Raw genomic sequence first — 18,331 nt, 5'->3', positions numbered from 1 at the left:
TAATATTTTACTAATTTCTTTTACAATATTCGCTTTTGTTTGGCATTTCAAAAATTTTTTTATCTTGCCAAAGGACAAAAATATGAATGTATTAGTTAAATATGTGACAATTTTTCCTTTAAAATAGGGTTGCCACATAGAAGTTCCCATTCTAGAAGTGGCATCCCTATTTTTTTTATTTTCAGTATCTATTCATCATTCATTTGACATCAATTTTAACTACTTTGATTTATGTGACTTTAAGATACGAAAGCATACAAAATTAACCTTTTTTCCAGGTTGATTTTAAAATGTTCATCTTCAACGAAAAATTCATTTCGAATAATAGTTAAATCAATGTGGTTTTCATTGATTTTACTTTATTTTATGGTGGCTTTTCCCCCAGTGTTATAACTTATCAATTATAAAAATAAGAACTGAGACTGCTATTGCGAAAGCTTCTTTTAATTACTCTGGTCTTTTAATGAGCTCAGAACAGTTGCGATTGCTCTTTAATATAGCTGCCCACTGCTCAGTCCTCGCAGTCTAACAAAAATCCAACACAATCCAATTTACAGTTTTTATAATCCCTATATTTCGGTCTCCAATTTTTGTTAATATTAAGATATAGTTAAATAAATAAAGGCACTAAATTTTAAATTCTTTTTTTTATTCAGCCCTGTTTTTTCAATCGTCAAACTTTTATTCCTAAGAATAAGCTCTATCTGAGGTTTAGCTGACTATTGGCCCTTAGTGTTTTTATTTATTTAACAATATTATACAATTATACATTTCTCAATTTTCTCTGATTTTTTCTTTCTTATACAATGAAAAACATAAAACAATCAAGTAAAGATGGAGAACAGTAAAAATGTTCTATGCTCTGAAGGACTTCAATACTTAAATATAAGCAAAACTGCTCTCTGCTCTTTGTAACTTCACTGCTCTTTTTCAAAAATGTTCTCGGCCCTTTTAAAATGTCAATGCTTTTTTGTGAGCATTCTGTATTTTTTCTCATTTTGTTTTGATTCGAAGCCTATGTTTTCAGCCTATGTTTGCAATGAGTAAAATATTTCAATAAAATATCCATAACCTTTATTTGAGTGAACTTTAAGCTTACTATTTTATTGTGTCAATAACTTTAAGTTCACAAAATTCTAAACATTTCTTAGACATAATTTTCAATCTTACAAATAACGAATAATCCATAAAATAAACTTTCCTAATTGCCTATTATTTTGTTTGTCATTCTAGAATATAGGAACTAAAACTCATGAACTGTAAAATTCTATCGTTCAGCAGTTATTAAAGCATTTATGAGACACATTATCCTTGGTAAACCTGCCATTTTACATTAAATTCTTCATAAAATCTTTAGAAATTCAAGTTATAAAATTTTTCCTTACGTTGAACATATAAAATTGCACAAATGTATTCCTTGCTTCTGTTTCTTTTGAATATTAAAAATGGAAAGGAATTAACTTGCACATAAATTTATGCTACAAGACTATAATATATTCACTCATAGAATTTTGCCATTTAGTATTAGTAAGTTTAACACAACCAAAGGACGATACGATCTCAGACCAAGACAAAAAGATAGATAAAATCTATGTATCGTGATGTATTCTGTTACAAAAACAAAAAAAAAAACGAGGAAGAAAAATTTCGACAGACTTTTCATAGCATACTCTGACAGTTTACTACAAACTACTGAGATAAATTTCAAGACTCTTCTTCGTCCTTTTGCATACATTTTTGTAGTCAGATGTGTTCCAAAACGTGTATAATGGTTTTTCCTAAGCTAAATCTAAATCTATATGTGAGATATGGTGTTTTTGAATATTCGTAGAGAGAAGGATAAGGAAAAAGGACTCGTGTATGGTTTATAGTTGGAGATTTGTCTGTTCATTACATGACATTTCCATTTATTTTGAATGAGACTCGTCGTATTATTTTTTGGTCTATGTGTCGCTCTTTTGCAATACTTCCCAGAGGGTAAATGATGTTGGTAAATGATTGATTGTATGAATTTTGCATAAACATTGTGTACAAATGTGCGCCGGAAAAAGTAAGTTACCTTCTCAGTAATAGCTCTTAAGCGGTAAACCCTCTACTTTATCCCACACACACACTCACACATGCGGGAGTAAATAATAAATTGTTTTAAATTATGAATTATGACATGTGAGTGTAGAAATGGGTAGATGGATGTTTATTTTTTGTTGTTTTTATTTTTATGGACAACAGAGGCCCTTCTTTTATCTGGAATAAGAAGAAAGATGGGACTTTTATCTCTTGTGATTATTTTTTTGGACACTTTAAGCTCATGATAAGTTGGTTTATATTTTAAGAGAAAAAAAAAATCCTTAAAAGCATAGTCCTTTTTGGTACAAAATAATACTTTAAGCTTATTCTTTAAAATTAAAATTAAAATTAAAATTAAAATTAAAATTAAAATTAAAATTAAAATTAAAATTAAAATTAAAATTAAAATTAAAATTAAAATTAAAATTAAAATTAAAATTAAAATTAAAATTAAAATTAAAATTAAAATTAAAATTAAAATTAAAATTAAAATTAAAATTAAAATTAAAATTAAAATTAAAATTAAAATTAAAATTAAAATTAAAATTAAAATTAAAATTAAAATTAAAATTAAAATTAAAATTAAAATTAAAATTAAAATTAAAATTAAAATTAAAATTAAAATTAAAATTAAAATTAAAATTAAAATTAAAATTAAAATTAAAATTAAAATTAAAATTAAAATTAAAATTAAAATTAAAATTAAAATTAAAATTAAAATTAAAATTAAAATTAAAATTAAAATTAAAATTAAAATTAAAATTAAAATTAAAATTAAAATTAAAATTAAAATTAAAATTAAAATTAAAATTAAAATTAAAATTAAAATTAAAATTAAAATTAAAATTAAAATTAAAATTAAAATTAAAATTAAAATTAAAATTAAAATTAAAATTAAAATTAAAATTAAAATTAAAATTAAAATTAAAATTAAAATTAAAATTAAAATTAAAATTAAAATTAAAATTAAAATTAAAATTAAAATTAAAATTAAAATTAAAATTAAAATTAAAATTAAAATTAAAATTAAAATTAAAATTAAAATTAAAATTAAAATTAAAATTAAAATTAAAATTAAAATTAAAATTAAAATTAAAATTAAAATTAAAATTAAAATTAAAATTAAAATTAAAATTAAAATTAAAATTAAAATTAAAATTAAAATTAAAATTAAAATTAAAATTAAAATTAAAATTAAAATTAAAATTAAAATTAAAATTAAAATTAAAATTAAAATTAAAATTAAAATTAAAATTAAAATTAAAATTAAAATTAAAATTAAAATTAAAATTAAAATTAAAATTAAAATTAAAATTAAAATTAAAATTAAAATTAAAATTAAAATTAAAATTAAAATTAAAATTAAAATTAAAATTAAAATTAAAATTAAAATTAAAATTAAAATTAAAATTAAAATTAAAATTAAAATTAAAATTAAAATTAAAATTAAAATTAAAATTAAATAACTAGGTGCTGTCAAATTTCTTAAAAATGAGAGAACTCATCATCATTTTCGTACAGAAATTTGTAATACCTTCCACTAAAAAAAATTAATCTCTCTAATTAAGCAGAAACTTTTTGTTTCTAACTACATGCAGTTCTTCAAGATTGATTCACACATCTTATCATTTAAAGAGCTGCACTGCTTTATAAGTAAACGAATCATTATAATGGTTTCTCAGGTTTCTTCACTTGAGGTTGCTTCAAATACTTATCTCCAAAGATTTTCTTTCACCACTAACAGGTAAGCTTGTTTCTGATATGAAAATGCTCATACAAAACATCATCACTCCAGTTTAGTCATGCATTTCGTGTGATGTGTTAAACCATCAGTTTCCAACACTCTAGTTTTGTTTCTAAAAGATCCAAAATATTCATGCCATTCAAGTACTCATTCATGCACAATAATTGAACAACAATTCGCTTCTCTCTATCTCAATATATGATGTGCAATGCAGTTGAAGCAAAGGGGTAGAGTATTTGCTTTCAAGAACACACAATTATCCGTGAATTTCCGTTTTCAAATCCCTATTGGTCTATTGCACTGCAGTGCTGAAAGCAGAAGCTTTTAACCATCACACCACATCCAGAGAGATGCGCATTCCAACTAATTCCCAATAAAAGTTTCGATTAGATGGATGAAACTTATAACCCTCGAATATAATCCTAAGATGGGTGTTCGTATGAATGTATTTTGTATATAAACAACCACGTATTGGTGTGTATTTTAATTGCCAAGAACTAAACTTGGTCTTCCGTGAAATATGCTCAAATTAGAGCTGTGGTTGTTTTCAAGATGTCCTGGCAAGCTAATTGGCAAACGATCAGCGTATTTTCAATTAAAATTCGGATAGAAACCAAAAAGGCAAAGAGCTAGAAAAGCTAATTAAAATAATTTCGTAACTATTGTTTACTATGGGGATAAGACAATTAGCTTTAAGGTTAAGTTAAAATAAAGTTTTTTGCAAAACAAATAAAGGATGAAAAAAGTTATTGTCCTTTTTCAACATTTTTGGCTTATATCAAACAGTTTTTACTTCGTGAAGTTTTTATACTTTTTGGAGACTTTTAGTTTGTAGTTTTTTCCCAGAAGTCGAAATTTGGAGGAAGACAAAATGCAAACACAAATCGAGTTCATAAGAACACATGAAATTTTTTCCATTGTATTGTGTGTTCCAAAATAGTTTCTAACTTGCTTTATTCTATTCCATTTTTTTTTTAACAAATTGGCGTCCTTTTCAATTTATCTCAAATGCCGAGATTTAGTTGCTTTTCTGTGAATATTCCATTTTTGTGTTGAATGCTGTTGTAGCAAGCATTTATTTAATCGTATTTAAAAAAAAAATCAAGTGCATGAAAATTGTTCATTTTACAATTGAACACGCAGAGCACAAAAAGGAAATTCAAAAAAGCACTTTGTATATGTTTAGTTTTTTTTTTTTTTGTTATTATACCAACTCAATTTTTGCTTACATTGCAATTTTCCAAATAATAAAAAAAAAGTATGTATAGTATTTCCACCCACAGAAAAAGTATTGTTAAATTGAATCCGATAGAGATGATATTTCGGTTAAAATGCTTGAATTTATTTTCTGTCAATTTTAGTTTTTCCAAGGAAATAAAAAAAAGGATTATTTATTGTTTTTCTATTTTTTTTTTTTTTAGATTTTAGTAAAATGCATTGAGTTACTTTCCGGTTGAGTTATCCAAATAAATTTAACACAAAACCAAAAAAAATACCAAGCAAATATTTCAACGGATTTTTAGATAAAATTGTGTAGATTGAAATTCAAAACTAATGTCTATGTGCTGTGTGTTTGTGTGTAATTTATTATTTTAATTGACTTAGTCATGTTAATTGCCAAAATGTATTTCTGCATCAGTAATTAAAATAATATTATACAAAAGTGTTTTAAATGTATATGATTTTATAAATAATTGTTTTTGATTTTATCTCAAAAACTAAAATTACGATTGAAATGTTTTGTTTCGATAGGAATTTTTTTAAAACGGATTTATTAATTTTTGGGTAAATTTGACCGAAATGGACGATTGACCTGGAAAAATGGTTGAAATTGAAATTAGTGAGTAGAACATTGTAACTATCTAATATTCAAAACAATTGCAAAGTTCAAGGTTGGGTAGACAATGTAGGATGTTGAATTACATAAATTTATTTTAAAATCAGTCTTTTTAAAATCTATTATATATATTAAAGTTTACGTCCCTTATCTTGGCGGACACTTTGTGGCGGAATAAAACCAAATTAGTCTCATTAATTGTAGCTAATTAAATGCTAATTTGTTGCGCAAACCAAAAATTTGTAGCTCGTTTAGTTTTTGAGTTATTGAATTTTCCGCTAAAATAAGACTGAAGTTAGCGGACAAAATCTGAAATAATTAAAATAAATGAGTTAAGTTGGCCTCCGAATTTGTAGCTTTTTAAATGCTTTTCAATTCCATAAACTTGGATTTTGTAGCCTTAACAGTTTTTTTGATATTAAAAATTCCGCTAAAATAAGACTGAAGTTAGCGGACGAAAGTAGGAAATTTAATATTTTTTTGATGCCCAAAATTGTAGCTAATTAAATGCTAATTTGTTGCGCAAAAATTAATTTTGTAGCTCCACCCAGTCATTTTTTATTTAAACTTAAAGATTCAGAAGTGCACTTCCGGTTTGACGAGGCCAGTGGAGACTTTTTGAAAAATTCACTTTTTTAAATTTTTTCTTTTGCCATTAATTGTAGCTTTTGAATACATTATTTTTGATACAAACCACAATTTTGTAGCTCAAACCGTTTTTGAAATATTCAAGATTTTGTTTTAAAAATACACCTCAGAAGTACCCTTTCAAAATCCAAAAAAATGCAAAATTCCAAAATTTTTTTTTCCAGAAATTTGAAGTAACCTAGACTAAGACGAAATCCAAAAACCTCGATTTTGTAGCTCGATTAGTTTTTTTGTTATTCAATATTCCGCTAAAATAAGACTCAATTTCATATGTAACGGTCAAAATTTTCAAAAAAGTTGAATTTTCAAATTTTTTTCTTTTCTACAAAATCGAGGTTTTTGGATTTCGTCTTAGTCTAGGTTACTTCAAATTTCTGGAAAAAAAAATTTTGGAATTTTGCATTTTTTTGGATTTTGAAAGGGTACTTCTGAGGTGTATTTTTAAAACAAAATCTTGAATATTTCAAAAACGGTTTGAGCTACAAAATTGTGGTTTGTATCAAAAATAATGTATTCAAAAGCTACAATTAATGGCAAAAGAAAAAATTTAAAAAAGTGAATTTTTCAAAAAGTCTCCACTGGCCTCGTCAAACCGGAAGTGCACTTCTGAATCTTTAAGTTTAAATAAAAAATGACTGGGTGGAGCTACAAAATTAATTTTTGCGCAACAAATTAGCATTTAATTAGCTACAATTTTGGGCATCAAAAAAATATTAAATTTCCTACTTTCGTCCGCTAACTTCAGTCTTATTTTAGCGGAATTTTTAATATCAAAAAAACTGTTAAGGCTACAAAATCCAAGTTTATGGAATTGAAAAGCATTTAAAAAGCTACAAATTCGGAGGCCAACTTAACTCATTTATTTTAATTATTTCAGATTTTGTCCGCTAACTTCAGTCTTATTTTAGCGGAAAATTCAATAACTCAAAAACTAAACGAGCTACAAATTTTTGGTTTGCGCAACAAATTAGCATTTAATTAGCTACAATTAATGAGACTAATTTGGTTTTATTCCGCCACAAAGTGTCCGCCAAGATAAGGGACGTTTAAAGTTTGGTTTTGTGTACGTTCGCTAACCGGCCACACCGACTGACTTATTTTCTTATTTTTTTTAAATCAAAGGGGAATAAGAGTAGAAGGTTTTAGGCTAAAAATTAATGATTTTATAGGTTAAATAGGGGTAACACGACATTGAAAATAGAGGCTATTTTCTAAACGGTAAGTTGTAGAGTAGAGAGTTGAATTTTTTTTTTAAATGATAGATAAATTTATTATAAAGTTGAAAAAGGCATTGCAAAAATTCTCAAAAATTTCAAAACTAAGTTGTGAAGGTTTTTGTGCAGTGAAAACATGTGGTAGAACTTCGACAAAAGGCTTATTAAAGGTAGGGAAATTTTTTTACGGAAACTTGAGTTACACGATTGGAAAGATTACTAAGAAAAAAATTTAGGCGTCTTATACGGATTTTTTTCATAGGCCCTGAAATTTGAATTTTTGAAAAACAACTAATTTTTAGGGACATTTTTTAGTTTTTAATTTTTTTGCAATTTTTATAAGCCTCCAAAAAATCTCAAGCTTATAGGAAATATAGGCTTTAGTCATGCGCAAGAATTTACAAATTTTTAAATTTTAAAATGATTTTTGACCGAATAACGGGAAAAACAAGTTTTTTTGTCCCAAGTTTTTTGGCCGTTTTTAACATAGGCCATATTTTTGCTAAAAGTTTAAAAGTGAATATTTTTAAACTCATTTTACGAACTTTTCAAGTTTTGATTCCCTTTTTCATTTTAAATATTAACTAATTGTAGAGTCGAAAATTAAAAATAAATACAAAAAATGGCGGAACGAAGTCCGCCGGGTCAGCTAGTTTTTTTTTATAACATTCTTAAAAATTGTATTTTAACTGAAAAGTTAAATCATTTTTTCCTCGACTTTATTCTCACAATATCAAATTTAAATTTGGTTAATTTTTTGGAAATGATTTGTCTTTCGAAAATCAAAATTGACTAAACAAAAAATTGATTATTGCGAGCTTACAAATTTGTTCACAACTTCTTGTTACTGCCTTTTGTTTATACATCATAGTACCCAATGTGATTTTAAGTCAACAACAGAAGGCTGTTTTCTTTTATTTTTGGAATAATTGAAGAAGGTAAAAGTGGAGTTAGCTACTTCGTTCTCAGAAATGAAATAATTATTTTTTTCTTGGAGAGAACTTCGTATAGTACATTTTCTTCGAATTTTATCAAAAATGATTCGGTATTTTTTCTTAGATATGATCAATATTTTTCCAACTGAACAAAATCCTTCTAATTCTATTTTTTTTCCAAAAACTACCCAATATGTCTTTGTTTGGGTTGGAAAAGTTGAAGATACATGCATACATCAGCTATTGTTAGATATTCAAAAAGTGTGATAAAAAAAAAATATGTTCAACCGACGTTTTTTATAGGTGTAAATAAAATCTGGGCAGATTTTAAAACTGGATGATTAAAAGGCTTTAGGACTCACTAAATAATATAATTTTGAGAAAGGGTTTACAAAAAAAGCAATTACGTTTAAAGAATGGGAAGCTACGAATTTATTTCTTAAAATTTATTTTATAATGACTAGGATGTTTTAAAACCTTTTAATATAAGTAAAAAGACTGCAGTCAAAAATACGGTTTTATGTTTGTCATACAAAAAACAAAAGGTTATGATTCCTTGTTGTTATCAAAATCATTGCAACTCTTTTTGGAAATGAAAAAGTTTCTCAAGAAAATTTTCACAAATGATACGAAATGTTGGAAATCAATCGAAATTTGAAGTCAATCGATGAATCCGTTTAAACCGTTACCGTGGATCATTAAAAAACAGACAAAATGACTATCAGACTGACTGACCATAATGCCGTTCATAAACAATATTAATTTTTTATTCAAAATATTTAAACAATTTAACGATTTTTTTTAAAAAGACTAAAATTATCCCTAACCTTTTAAGTAATGAATGAAAAATTTTCTTTGGCATACAGGTCATAACTTATATTACAACTTTCGTAGTTTATATCAATACTACATCAGGTTAATGAAATTATTTTTTATTTTCATTTTAAAAGTCAAAAACATTATAAAGAAGTATAAACATCATAGAAACCAAAACAACAATTAGTGTCACTCAAGTGCAGACAAAAAAAAAAAAGTTGAATTTTTTTTGTGTAAACAAGAGAAAGAGCATGACTTTCCAGGAACATGTTGTCATGAGCCAATTCATAATATTAAATGCAATTTTTTTTTCTTCATAATAAAATATAAATTAAAATTTAATTAAAATTCATTTTATGCTTGTCTTCATCTATGTAGAGTATGTGTAGGAGTCAGTCTTTACTTTGGGTTTTTTTTGTTGGTTTTTTTGTTGTTTTTTTTTTTTTGAAAAATGCTGTTGGCATGATGGAAAATAAAAAAAAAGTTATTTTTCAACTTAAAGTACCTACACAGATGTGGAAAGGAAACCAAACATAATTAATAAAAAAAAGTTAAGACAAACTATGTATTTATACTAATATTGTAACCAATGGTTAAGGAGTAGGTACTTGAAAAATTAATTTATAACACATATATGGCTTTTAGTAGCTTGATATAAAACTTTTATAATATTTTATTTTAAAGGTCAAGAGAGGGTACAGAAACCTAATAAAAACAAAATAAAATTATATTTTACTAACATCAATTTTTCCTTGACCAATAACCCTGTTTTCAAAAACAACATGTTACCAAAAACCATATATCACCGATAAGTATGAACATAACCTTAAAACATGCCTTGAAATCGGCTCAGAAATGCATTTTCATAGTTTCCACGAGATACTTCAAAATTTGAACATCTTTTTCTAAAATATTTCCCCCTCGTTTAGCTTTTTCTGTTATTACCAACCTTGTACTTTAGAGTGCTAATAAAGGTCTAACATCAAAGAGCTCACCATGAACCTTGAAACAGTAGATAAGTGCGACATGAATGTGACCTTTAAAAAAAATATTTTTATTTTCTCCGGAAAAATAAGCCACATAAAAAAACACACAAAACACTCTGTTTTGTAACAAAAAATGAAAAAAAAAAACTGTAAAAAAAAAAAAAAACAACGCAAACATAACCATCAAGTACCTTCCAGGCCTCAAGAGAGTAGGTATATATGGAATGGAGAATTCCCATTACGGTTCTGTATTATTTAGGATCTGCCTACCAACTATAATTGTGCGCTACAAGCGTATAACATGCTTACTATTCAAATAACTAAATAACTTCCTCTATACTCTCTATACCGGGGAAGGCGGATGCCTCTAGGCGGAAGTTCAAGCTCGGATGTGTGTAAAGTAATAATGCACAGCACAGACATGCTTTTTCTATATGTACGAGAATGAAGTTGGTTTTTTTTTCATCCGAGGCTTCAAAAATATTTCAACTTTTTTTTTATTTTTGCTTATATCCTTGTGTTCCATTTCTAATTCCCTATCCCAACGGTTTGGTGTGGAGAAGGCTTTATAAAAAAAAAACGAAAAAAAAAGACCAGAAGTAGATTAGTACAAGTGAACTGGCCTGGGCCATGGTCCGATTTACGACTTACATCCCTTTGGCTGAATATGTCAGTTGATCTACACATTCAAACACAAAAAAAAAAAAATGCCGGCAAAAAAGAGATCCATAAAAAAACAAGTAACGTGAACCAAAGAGGCAGGACAAGGTCCTTTTATGAAATATGGCGGCGTGTATGGAGATGTATATGTATAAGTTTGGTTATAGTATAAGGACATAAAGAGGTGCGGTCCAGTGGAACTAATGTTCATAAAAGTACTAGAGTGGTTTTTTTTTTCTCGTTTCGACATTTCATTCCTGGCTTTTTGTGTATGTTGTTTTGTGAATCCAATGAACTTTTGAGCACAGAGAGTAAATTGATTGTGGCAGGGATTATTAATAATTGAATGCATATGCATCATTGGATTATACTATACACTACACATAGCCTCTTGACTAAGAGGATTGAAAGTTTTGGAGGCAAAAGTCATTAAAGCATGTGAAATATTCGATGCGGAACACTCAAATTTTACTGCATCCTCGATTACCTACATGTTTTGGATTTTATAAGAACTACTACGGTACAGTTAACACTAATTTTATCTTTCCTTAAGCTCCGGATTGATTAAAGGTAAATACACTTAAATATCTGGATGTTGGCGAAAAGGATTAAACGTAACAAAGTGTTTTAATAAAACTAAAATTTACTAGCCAATATTCTTGATATTTTGGTTAATTAATTGAATAATTTAATTCCCCCCGTCGACAGTTTTAAGTATTTAATCAAGTTCTACCAAATATTAGAACATTGCATTCTTATTAACACTGCCGAGTTCGATTTAAGTTTTGTGTAATATAAGAACGCAAGAAATTACACGTAAAGTAAAACTTTATTTTTATACGTTTCTTTGAGAAACTTTCTAATCTGTTATCCAGAATTTTCTGAATTTAATATTACAGAAATTTGTCAAGAAATCAAATAAGATCACTCAAAACTTATAGCAGAGTATAACTAAAGCTCAAAAAAATTGCAATATTAGGGAGCCCGGCCGAACAGCTCTGATTTTGATGATCTTTTTTTTCAAACGTCGCACAGTGTGACAATTCGCTCATCTAGCGGAATTAAATTAATAGCGCTCACAGATTATTGCTTTTCGAGGATTTTTAACAAATATATACAAAATGAAATTTAACAACAATTTTGTTAATAGTTTTTCATATTTTTAACCAAAAGAGGTTTAATGGGGGTCATTTTTGGGCAAAAGTACGATAACTCAGAAGGTGAAAAATTGTAACAGGTGGAGGAGTTAAATACAAGCATTTTTTACGAAGGGAGAGGGGTCAATCTCCCCCCGTTTAAAAAAAATACTTGAAATAAAGAAAACAATATTTAAAAACGACGGCAACACTTACAATTATGAATGACACCTTTTTCAAAATCCAACATTTTATACTAAATTCTAATTTTTAAAACAAGTTATTATAATAAAAAGTTTTTGAAATAATTGATTCCAAAGTTAAAATTTGGTGAAAAAAGTTTAAAAAAACACATAGAATACTATTTTTTCTTTAAACTGTGGATGTCAAAACAAAATTGATTGATAAATCCAACTGCCGTAATTGATTCATTATCTAACACTAAAAACCATATGCTCTTATGCCTTCTAGTTTTCTGAGAAAGTTGAAACATAAGAAAACTACTTTTTTCTCAGATTTTTATTTTTGGCTATTTTCGATAACTTTGGCATTAACAGTGCCACCACCAAAAATATCTTTTATATTTTAAACATAGAGTCAGTTGGGAGCTTTAGGTGTCTGAAAACAAAAATAAGATGCCTCTGTAAGCATTAAGTTAGCACTGGTGGGAATTTAATTTTAAATTTATACACCCAAACATAAAATATTTGCTGTCTTAAAATTTCGAAAATAATTAAAAAAAAAAAACAGAATAAAGTTTATTTAATACACCTATTAATAGCAAAAAAATGGACACAAAAGACGCTTCAAATTTACATTACAATCCTCATAATTTTGTTTTTGATTATTTCCATAGTAGTTATTTTTCTCGAAGGCTAGTTCGAAAATGAAAAAAAAAAATGTATGGGTGTCGCAGCTATGCGCAGCAACTTAAGATGCAAAAGGAAAGCTAATATATTAAGCTTTAAAATAAATAAAGATTCTCAATAGAATAATGCGGAATAATTTTAAATTATCTCCACTTAATGCAAACATTAACCCAAAAATCACGATTTTTTTAACTTTTAAGCACAATAGCAAGGTATTGAACATCATATGAAATAAATTGATATGCTCCTTTATTTTATTTAATAAAAATCACACAAAATTTTCAATAACAAATTAAAAAACACTTAAAAAACCATAGTAACCAAAGCACCTTTAAACCTCAATTTTCTCACAAATTGACTTCAAATACAAAAAATAAAAATATTTGAACACAACGGCAACACCTACAATATTTAAATATACATTTTTAAAAAACTAGAAGCTTGTTCATATTTGTAAAATTAAAATTAAGTAAATTGAGGAAAGAGTTTTTGAAAAAATAGTATTTAAACTCAGATTTTGAAAAAAAAAATATTGAACAAATTTTAGCATTTCAATTTTTAAAACTTTTTCGTAACATAAAATGCATTTATTTTTCAAAATTTTTAGGCCAAATTTATTATTATTTGAAATTATAAAAAAAATATCAATATGTATTACAATTTATGAAAAAAATTTAAAAGTATTTAATTTTCGAAGAACTTTTTTCAATAGAAGTTTTGAAAAAAAAAATTAACTATTAAAATAAGTTAAAAGGTACTATTTGCCAAAGTCTTTGATTAAATCAATTATTTCAATTCAAAAATTCAATTTTTGTCGAAAAATCAAATGAAATTGGAGTAATTTTTTATTTATTTTTTTTTTTTTTTTTTTTCAAAACTCATATAAATTACCTTTTTTTCTTCGGAATTTGTTCCCACATCTAATGAGATTTTATGACAGAATTATCAGAACGAACTGTCTTAAGCTTCAAAGAACAACATAGAACCAGAGACTCGTATTATTGATATCAGTCATGGAACCATAAATACCCTTCTTGTCCGATGATTGCTTCAAAATTATAGGTCTGCTAGCTCTATGATGAGAATTTTTTTTCATGTACATTTTTTTTCATGTACATTTTTTTTTTTTTTGAAAAAAATTGTTAGAACCAAATAACTTGTTCAATTTTGACAATTTTTTTTATGAAAAAGCAGTTATATTAATTTGTTGAAGGTTTAACAAAAACAAATAATTTTTGGATTTTATGAAAAAAAAAATTTTTTTTGAAAAATCAAATTTTCGAATACTGAACATTAATTTTTTGAAATTTTGGCTTTAGGCATTGATTAGTAGTTTCTAAGTAATGGCATAGTAGATACCATTGTTATTTTAATTTTTTTTTTATTTCGAAAAAATTATTTATAAAAAATTAGTTTTAAAAAAAAAAACGGCTCCAACCATTTTGAATTTTTTTTACTAAGAATGGATCTTAATAAAAGAAATAAAACTGCATACTTGTATTGAAGCTCAATTTCATTTAAAATGTTGTTTTTTTTTTTCTTCATTTGAAGAACAACTTTTATGATTTTTTTTTTTTTTTTTCATTTTTTTGCTTTTAATTTTTCATACACATTTCCCAAATTTGTATAAATAGGCATATATAAGAGCGTCGTCGAGCATTTTATTTAAGTTTCATTTCGGTTTTTCAGTAGTTTTAAGTATTTAACGGCCATTTCAACGGTTAATAAGCCAAAATAAACAGTTTTCATAAGGAACAAAAATATTAATAGCCTTACCTATGTTAGTTAGGTTGAAGTAGAGGACGACGAAAATAGAATTCCAGGATAAGGAGCTTCGAATATACATTAAAAACCCCTGTAAATTGAACAATTCAAAACAATTCTACCCTAAAAATGTATGAAAATTCTGAGAATTTGATTTAAAATTCAGATCCTTCAAAAGTTGAACAACTTGATGTATGTACGTACAGTGTACACGCGATGGTACATACATCCAATATTAGAAACATCAAACTCAGTACCGAGAAAATAGTTAAAAATCTTAAGGCAACGGAATAAAGTTAGATTTTGTTTCCAAGAGAGGCATATTGCTTATATTAAACTGAGTTTTGGGCTTAACTTAGAATTGATATGTACATTTTTATCTATACCTACTTTCTTATGAGCCTAAGCAAATTTCTTCCATAATTTACTTACACTTCAGTGGAAGTAATGAAACGTGTAACAGCGTAACTGAAAATATTATTTACGAATATTAAATCTCTTAAATTATTGCATACATCTTCTTATGAATAGAATAATATTTAAATAAATTTGTTCTTCAACATGACACATTTAAATTAGGGTGTTTCAAAAAAAGTAAAGGTAAAAATATGAAGACCCAATGTACCTAAATACAAAAAAAAACTTGCTAAAAAATGGTCTCTTTAAACAAATATTTGAGAGTTGAGAAATATATTTGTAAATAGGTAGATAGTTTTGTTTTTTAAATAAATAAAAATCGTGTAATTTAACTATCTTTGATATTTGTATTTTAAATTTTTTTTAAAGAGCTGATTTCTTATAAATTTTCTTAAAAAAAAACGTTGAATTCAGATAAAAAATCTAAAAACTTTCCCTTTTTTTGGGACACCCTAATTTTCACACATATTTATATGACAGCTTGTTAACATAAAATTGAGCTTTCAACTTGTATATCTTCTATTTTCTATATTGCAGGTTTCAACTTTTAAAACAGTAAAGAGCTGCAGCGATATAAATGCGGATGATGTTGTACAATATGACAGACCGAAAATATCTTACCCACAAGCACAAGTTGTCAATTATGAGGTACGTGTAAAAGTATAAAGTCTATATTGTATTTATGTATGTTATATGTAAAAGATAAAACAATTTGCCATACGTTACAAAATAACTTGTTTTCGACAAAAACAATATTTCTATGAAAATGGTTGGTTTTTGGTTAAAGGAATATGGTGATGGTATGTTAATACACTGCGACTATACTGTGTCATGAAGTTTTTTTTTTTTTGTATGTGAGGTGGCAACAACTTTTGGAACAACGTGTGTTTCATTTAAGGGAATTTTTGTTTGTGTTAGAAAAAGCTGTATAGTGTTTTAATTTGTACTTTAGTTTTGTTTTGGAAAACTGTTTAATATGTATAGTTAATTTGTAAACTCAGTGAAGCAATGAAGAAGTAATTAGAAATTATAATTGGAACAAATTTTGGAATAACAAATTGCAAGGGGGTGCATTTTAATCATTTTACACGTAGCCATAGAGAGAAAAAAAAAGAAAAGATTTAGTTATTTGTTTTCCCCAAAATTATCAAACTATTAATGAATAATTGTTTTGAAAGTTAAAGGTGTTTAGATAAAATATTCTGAAGTATGGAAAAATTTAGATATTATTATTATTACCAAAAAACGGATTTCATTTTAAATGTTTTATAGATATATTTCTTAAAAATTAAGTTCAAAAAAGGATTCTGAATGGAAATTTCTATTTTGTACAAATCCTTAAAAAATACGACACTTTTTTAAAGATCTGATAAAAATTCTTCAAATCAATTCAATTCGAAGATAAAAAAGATGAGCTTCTGATATTGTAAACTGAGGCTACTTTGCTCAACAACTTTAGTACACAAATGTGTAGGCTGCTCTGAAAGTGCTTTTCCTATGAAGATACCTTCGGCAACGGAATCAGATTTATGAACTTTGCAGCTCAACTAAATATTCACAGGGAGATCTAAAGATTTCCTGGACAAAAGTCTACAACCAAATTAAAAAATTTTGATTTGTTTATTTGAATTGATTGTTAAGTTTGTTTGTAAAGAATGATCGTCCAAATAATGCACATAGCTTTACTGTGATATGTCATGAGCATTGTGCCGAGCATGTCCCGAAGATGTCCCGACCGTATCCCGAAGATGTCCCGAGCATGTCAGAAAGATGTCCTGAGCATGTCCCGAGCATGTCTGAAAGATTTCCCAAAGATGTCCCGAAGATGTCCCGAGCATGTCCCGAGCATGTCCTGAAGATGTCCCGAAGATGTCCCGAAGATGTCCCGAAGATGTCCCGAAGATGTCCCGAAGATGTCCCGAAGATGTCCCGAAGATGTCCCGAAGATGTCCCGAAGATGTCCCGAAGATGTCCCGAGCATGTCCCGAAGATGTCCCGAAGATGTCCCGAAGATGTCCCGAAGATGTCCCGAAGATGTCCCGAAGATGTCCCGAAGATGTCCCGAAGATGTCCCGAGCATGTCCCGAAGATGTCCCGAGCATGTCCCGAAGATGTCCCGAAGATGTCCCGAAGATGTCCCGAAGATGTCCCGAAGATGTCCCGAGCATGTCCTGAAGATGTCCCGAAGATGTCCCGAAGATGTCCCGAAGATGTTCCGAAGATGTCCCGAGCATGTCCCGAGCATGTCCTGAAGATGTCCCGAAGATTTCCCGAAGATGTGCCGAAGATGTCCCGAAGATGTCCCGAAGATGTCCCGAAGATGTCCCGAGCATGTCCCGAGCATGTCCCGAGCATGTCCCGAGCATGTCCCAAAGATGTCCCGAAGATGTCCCGAGCATGTCCCGAAGATGTCCCGAGCATGTCCCGAAGATGTCCCGAAGATGTCCCGAAGATGTCCCGAAGATGTCCCGAGCATGTCCTGAAGATGTCCCGAAGATGTCCCGAAGATGTCCCGAGCATGTCCCGAGCATGTCCCGAAGATGTCCCGAAGATGTCCCGAAGATGTCCCGAAGATGTCCCGAAGATGTCCCGAGCATGTCCCGAGCATGTCCCGAAGATGTCCCGAAGATGTCCCGAGCATGTCCCGAAGATGTCCCGAAGATGTCCCGAAGATGTCCCGAGCATGTCCCGAAGATGTCCCGAGCATGTCCCGAGCATGTCTCGAAGATGTCCCGAAGATGTCCCGAAGATGTCCCGAAGATGTCCCGAAGATGACCCAAAGATGTCCCGAAGATGTCCCGAAGATGTCCCGAAGATGTCCCGAAGATGTCCCGAAGATTTCCCGAAGATGTCCCGAAGATGTCCCGAAGATGTCCCGAAGATGTCCCGAAGATGTCCCGAAGATGTCCCGAGCATGTCTCGAGCATGTCCCGAAGATGTCCCGAAGATGTCCCGAAGATGTCCCGAAGATGTCCCGAAGATGTCCCGAAGATGTCCCGAAGATGTCCCGAGCATGTCCCGAAGATGTCCCGAGCATGTCCCGAAGATGTCCCGAAGATGTCCCGCATGTCCTGAAGATGTCCCGAAGATGTCCCGAAGATGTCCCGAAGATGTTCCGAAGATGTCCCGAGCATGTCCCGAGCATGTCCTGAAGATGTCCCGAAGATTTCCCGAAGATGTGCCGAAGATGTCCCGAAGATGTCCCGAAGATGTCCCGAAGATGTCCCGAGCATGTCCC

At 28.7% G+C, this 18,331-nt stretch overlaps 1 protein-coding gene across 1 annotated transcript in view; it reads left to right on the top strand.

Annotated features, from left to right (window-relative positions):
• Positions 1 to 18,331, top strand: part of LOC129907400 (ras-GEF domain-containing family member 1B) — a 281,991-nt gene that overhangs the window by 101,970 nt on the left and 161,690 nt on the right. Inside the window, exon 3 of the mRNA XM_055983580.1 lies at positions 15,631 to 15,741. Within this exon, the coding sequence (XP_055839555.1) occupies positions 15,631 to 15,741 (111 nt within the window). The remainder of the gene's footprint in view (positions 1 to 15,630; positions 15,742 to 18,331) is intronic.

Source organism: Episyrphus balteatus, chromosome 1, assembly GCF_945859705.1.
Source record: "Episyrphus balteatus chromosome 1, idEpiBalt1.1, whole genome shotgun sequence".
NCBI classification, from domain to species: domain Eukaryota; kingdom Metazoa; phylum Arthropoda; class Insecta; order Diptera; family Syrphidae; genus Episyrphus; species Episyrphus balteatus.
Note: the sequence above shows the minus strand (reverse complement) of the source record. Positions and strands in the feature narration are given on the sequence as shown.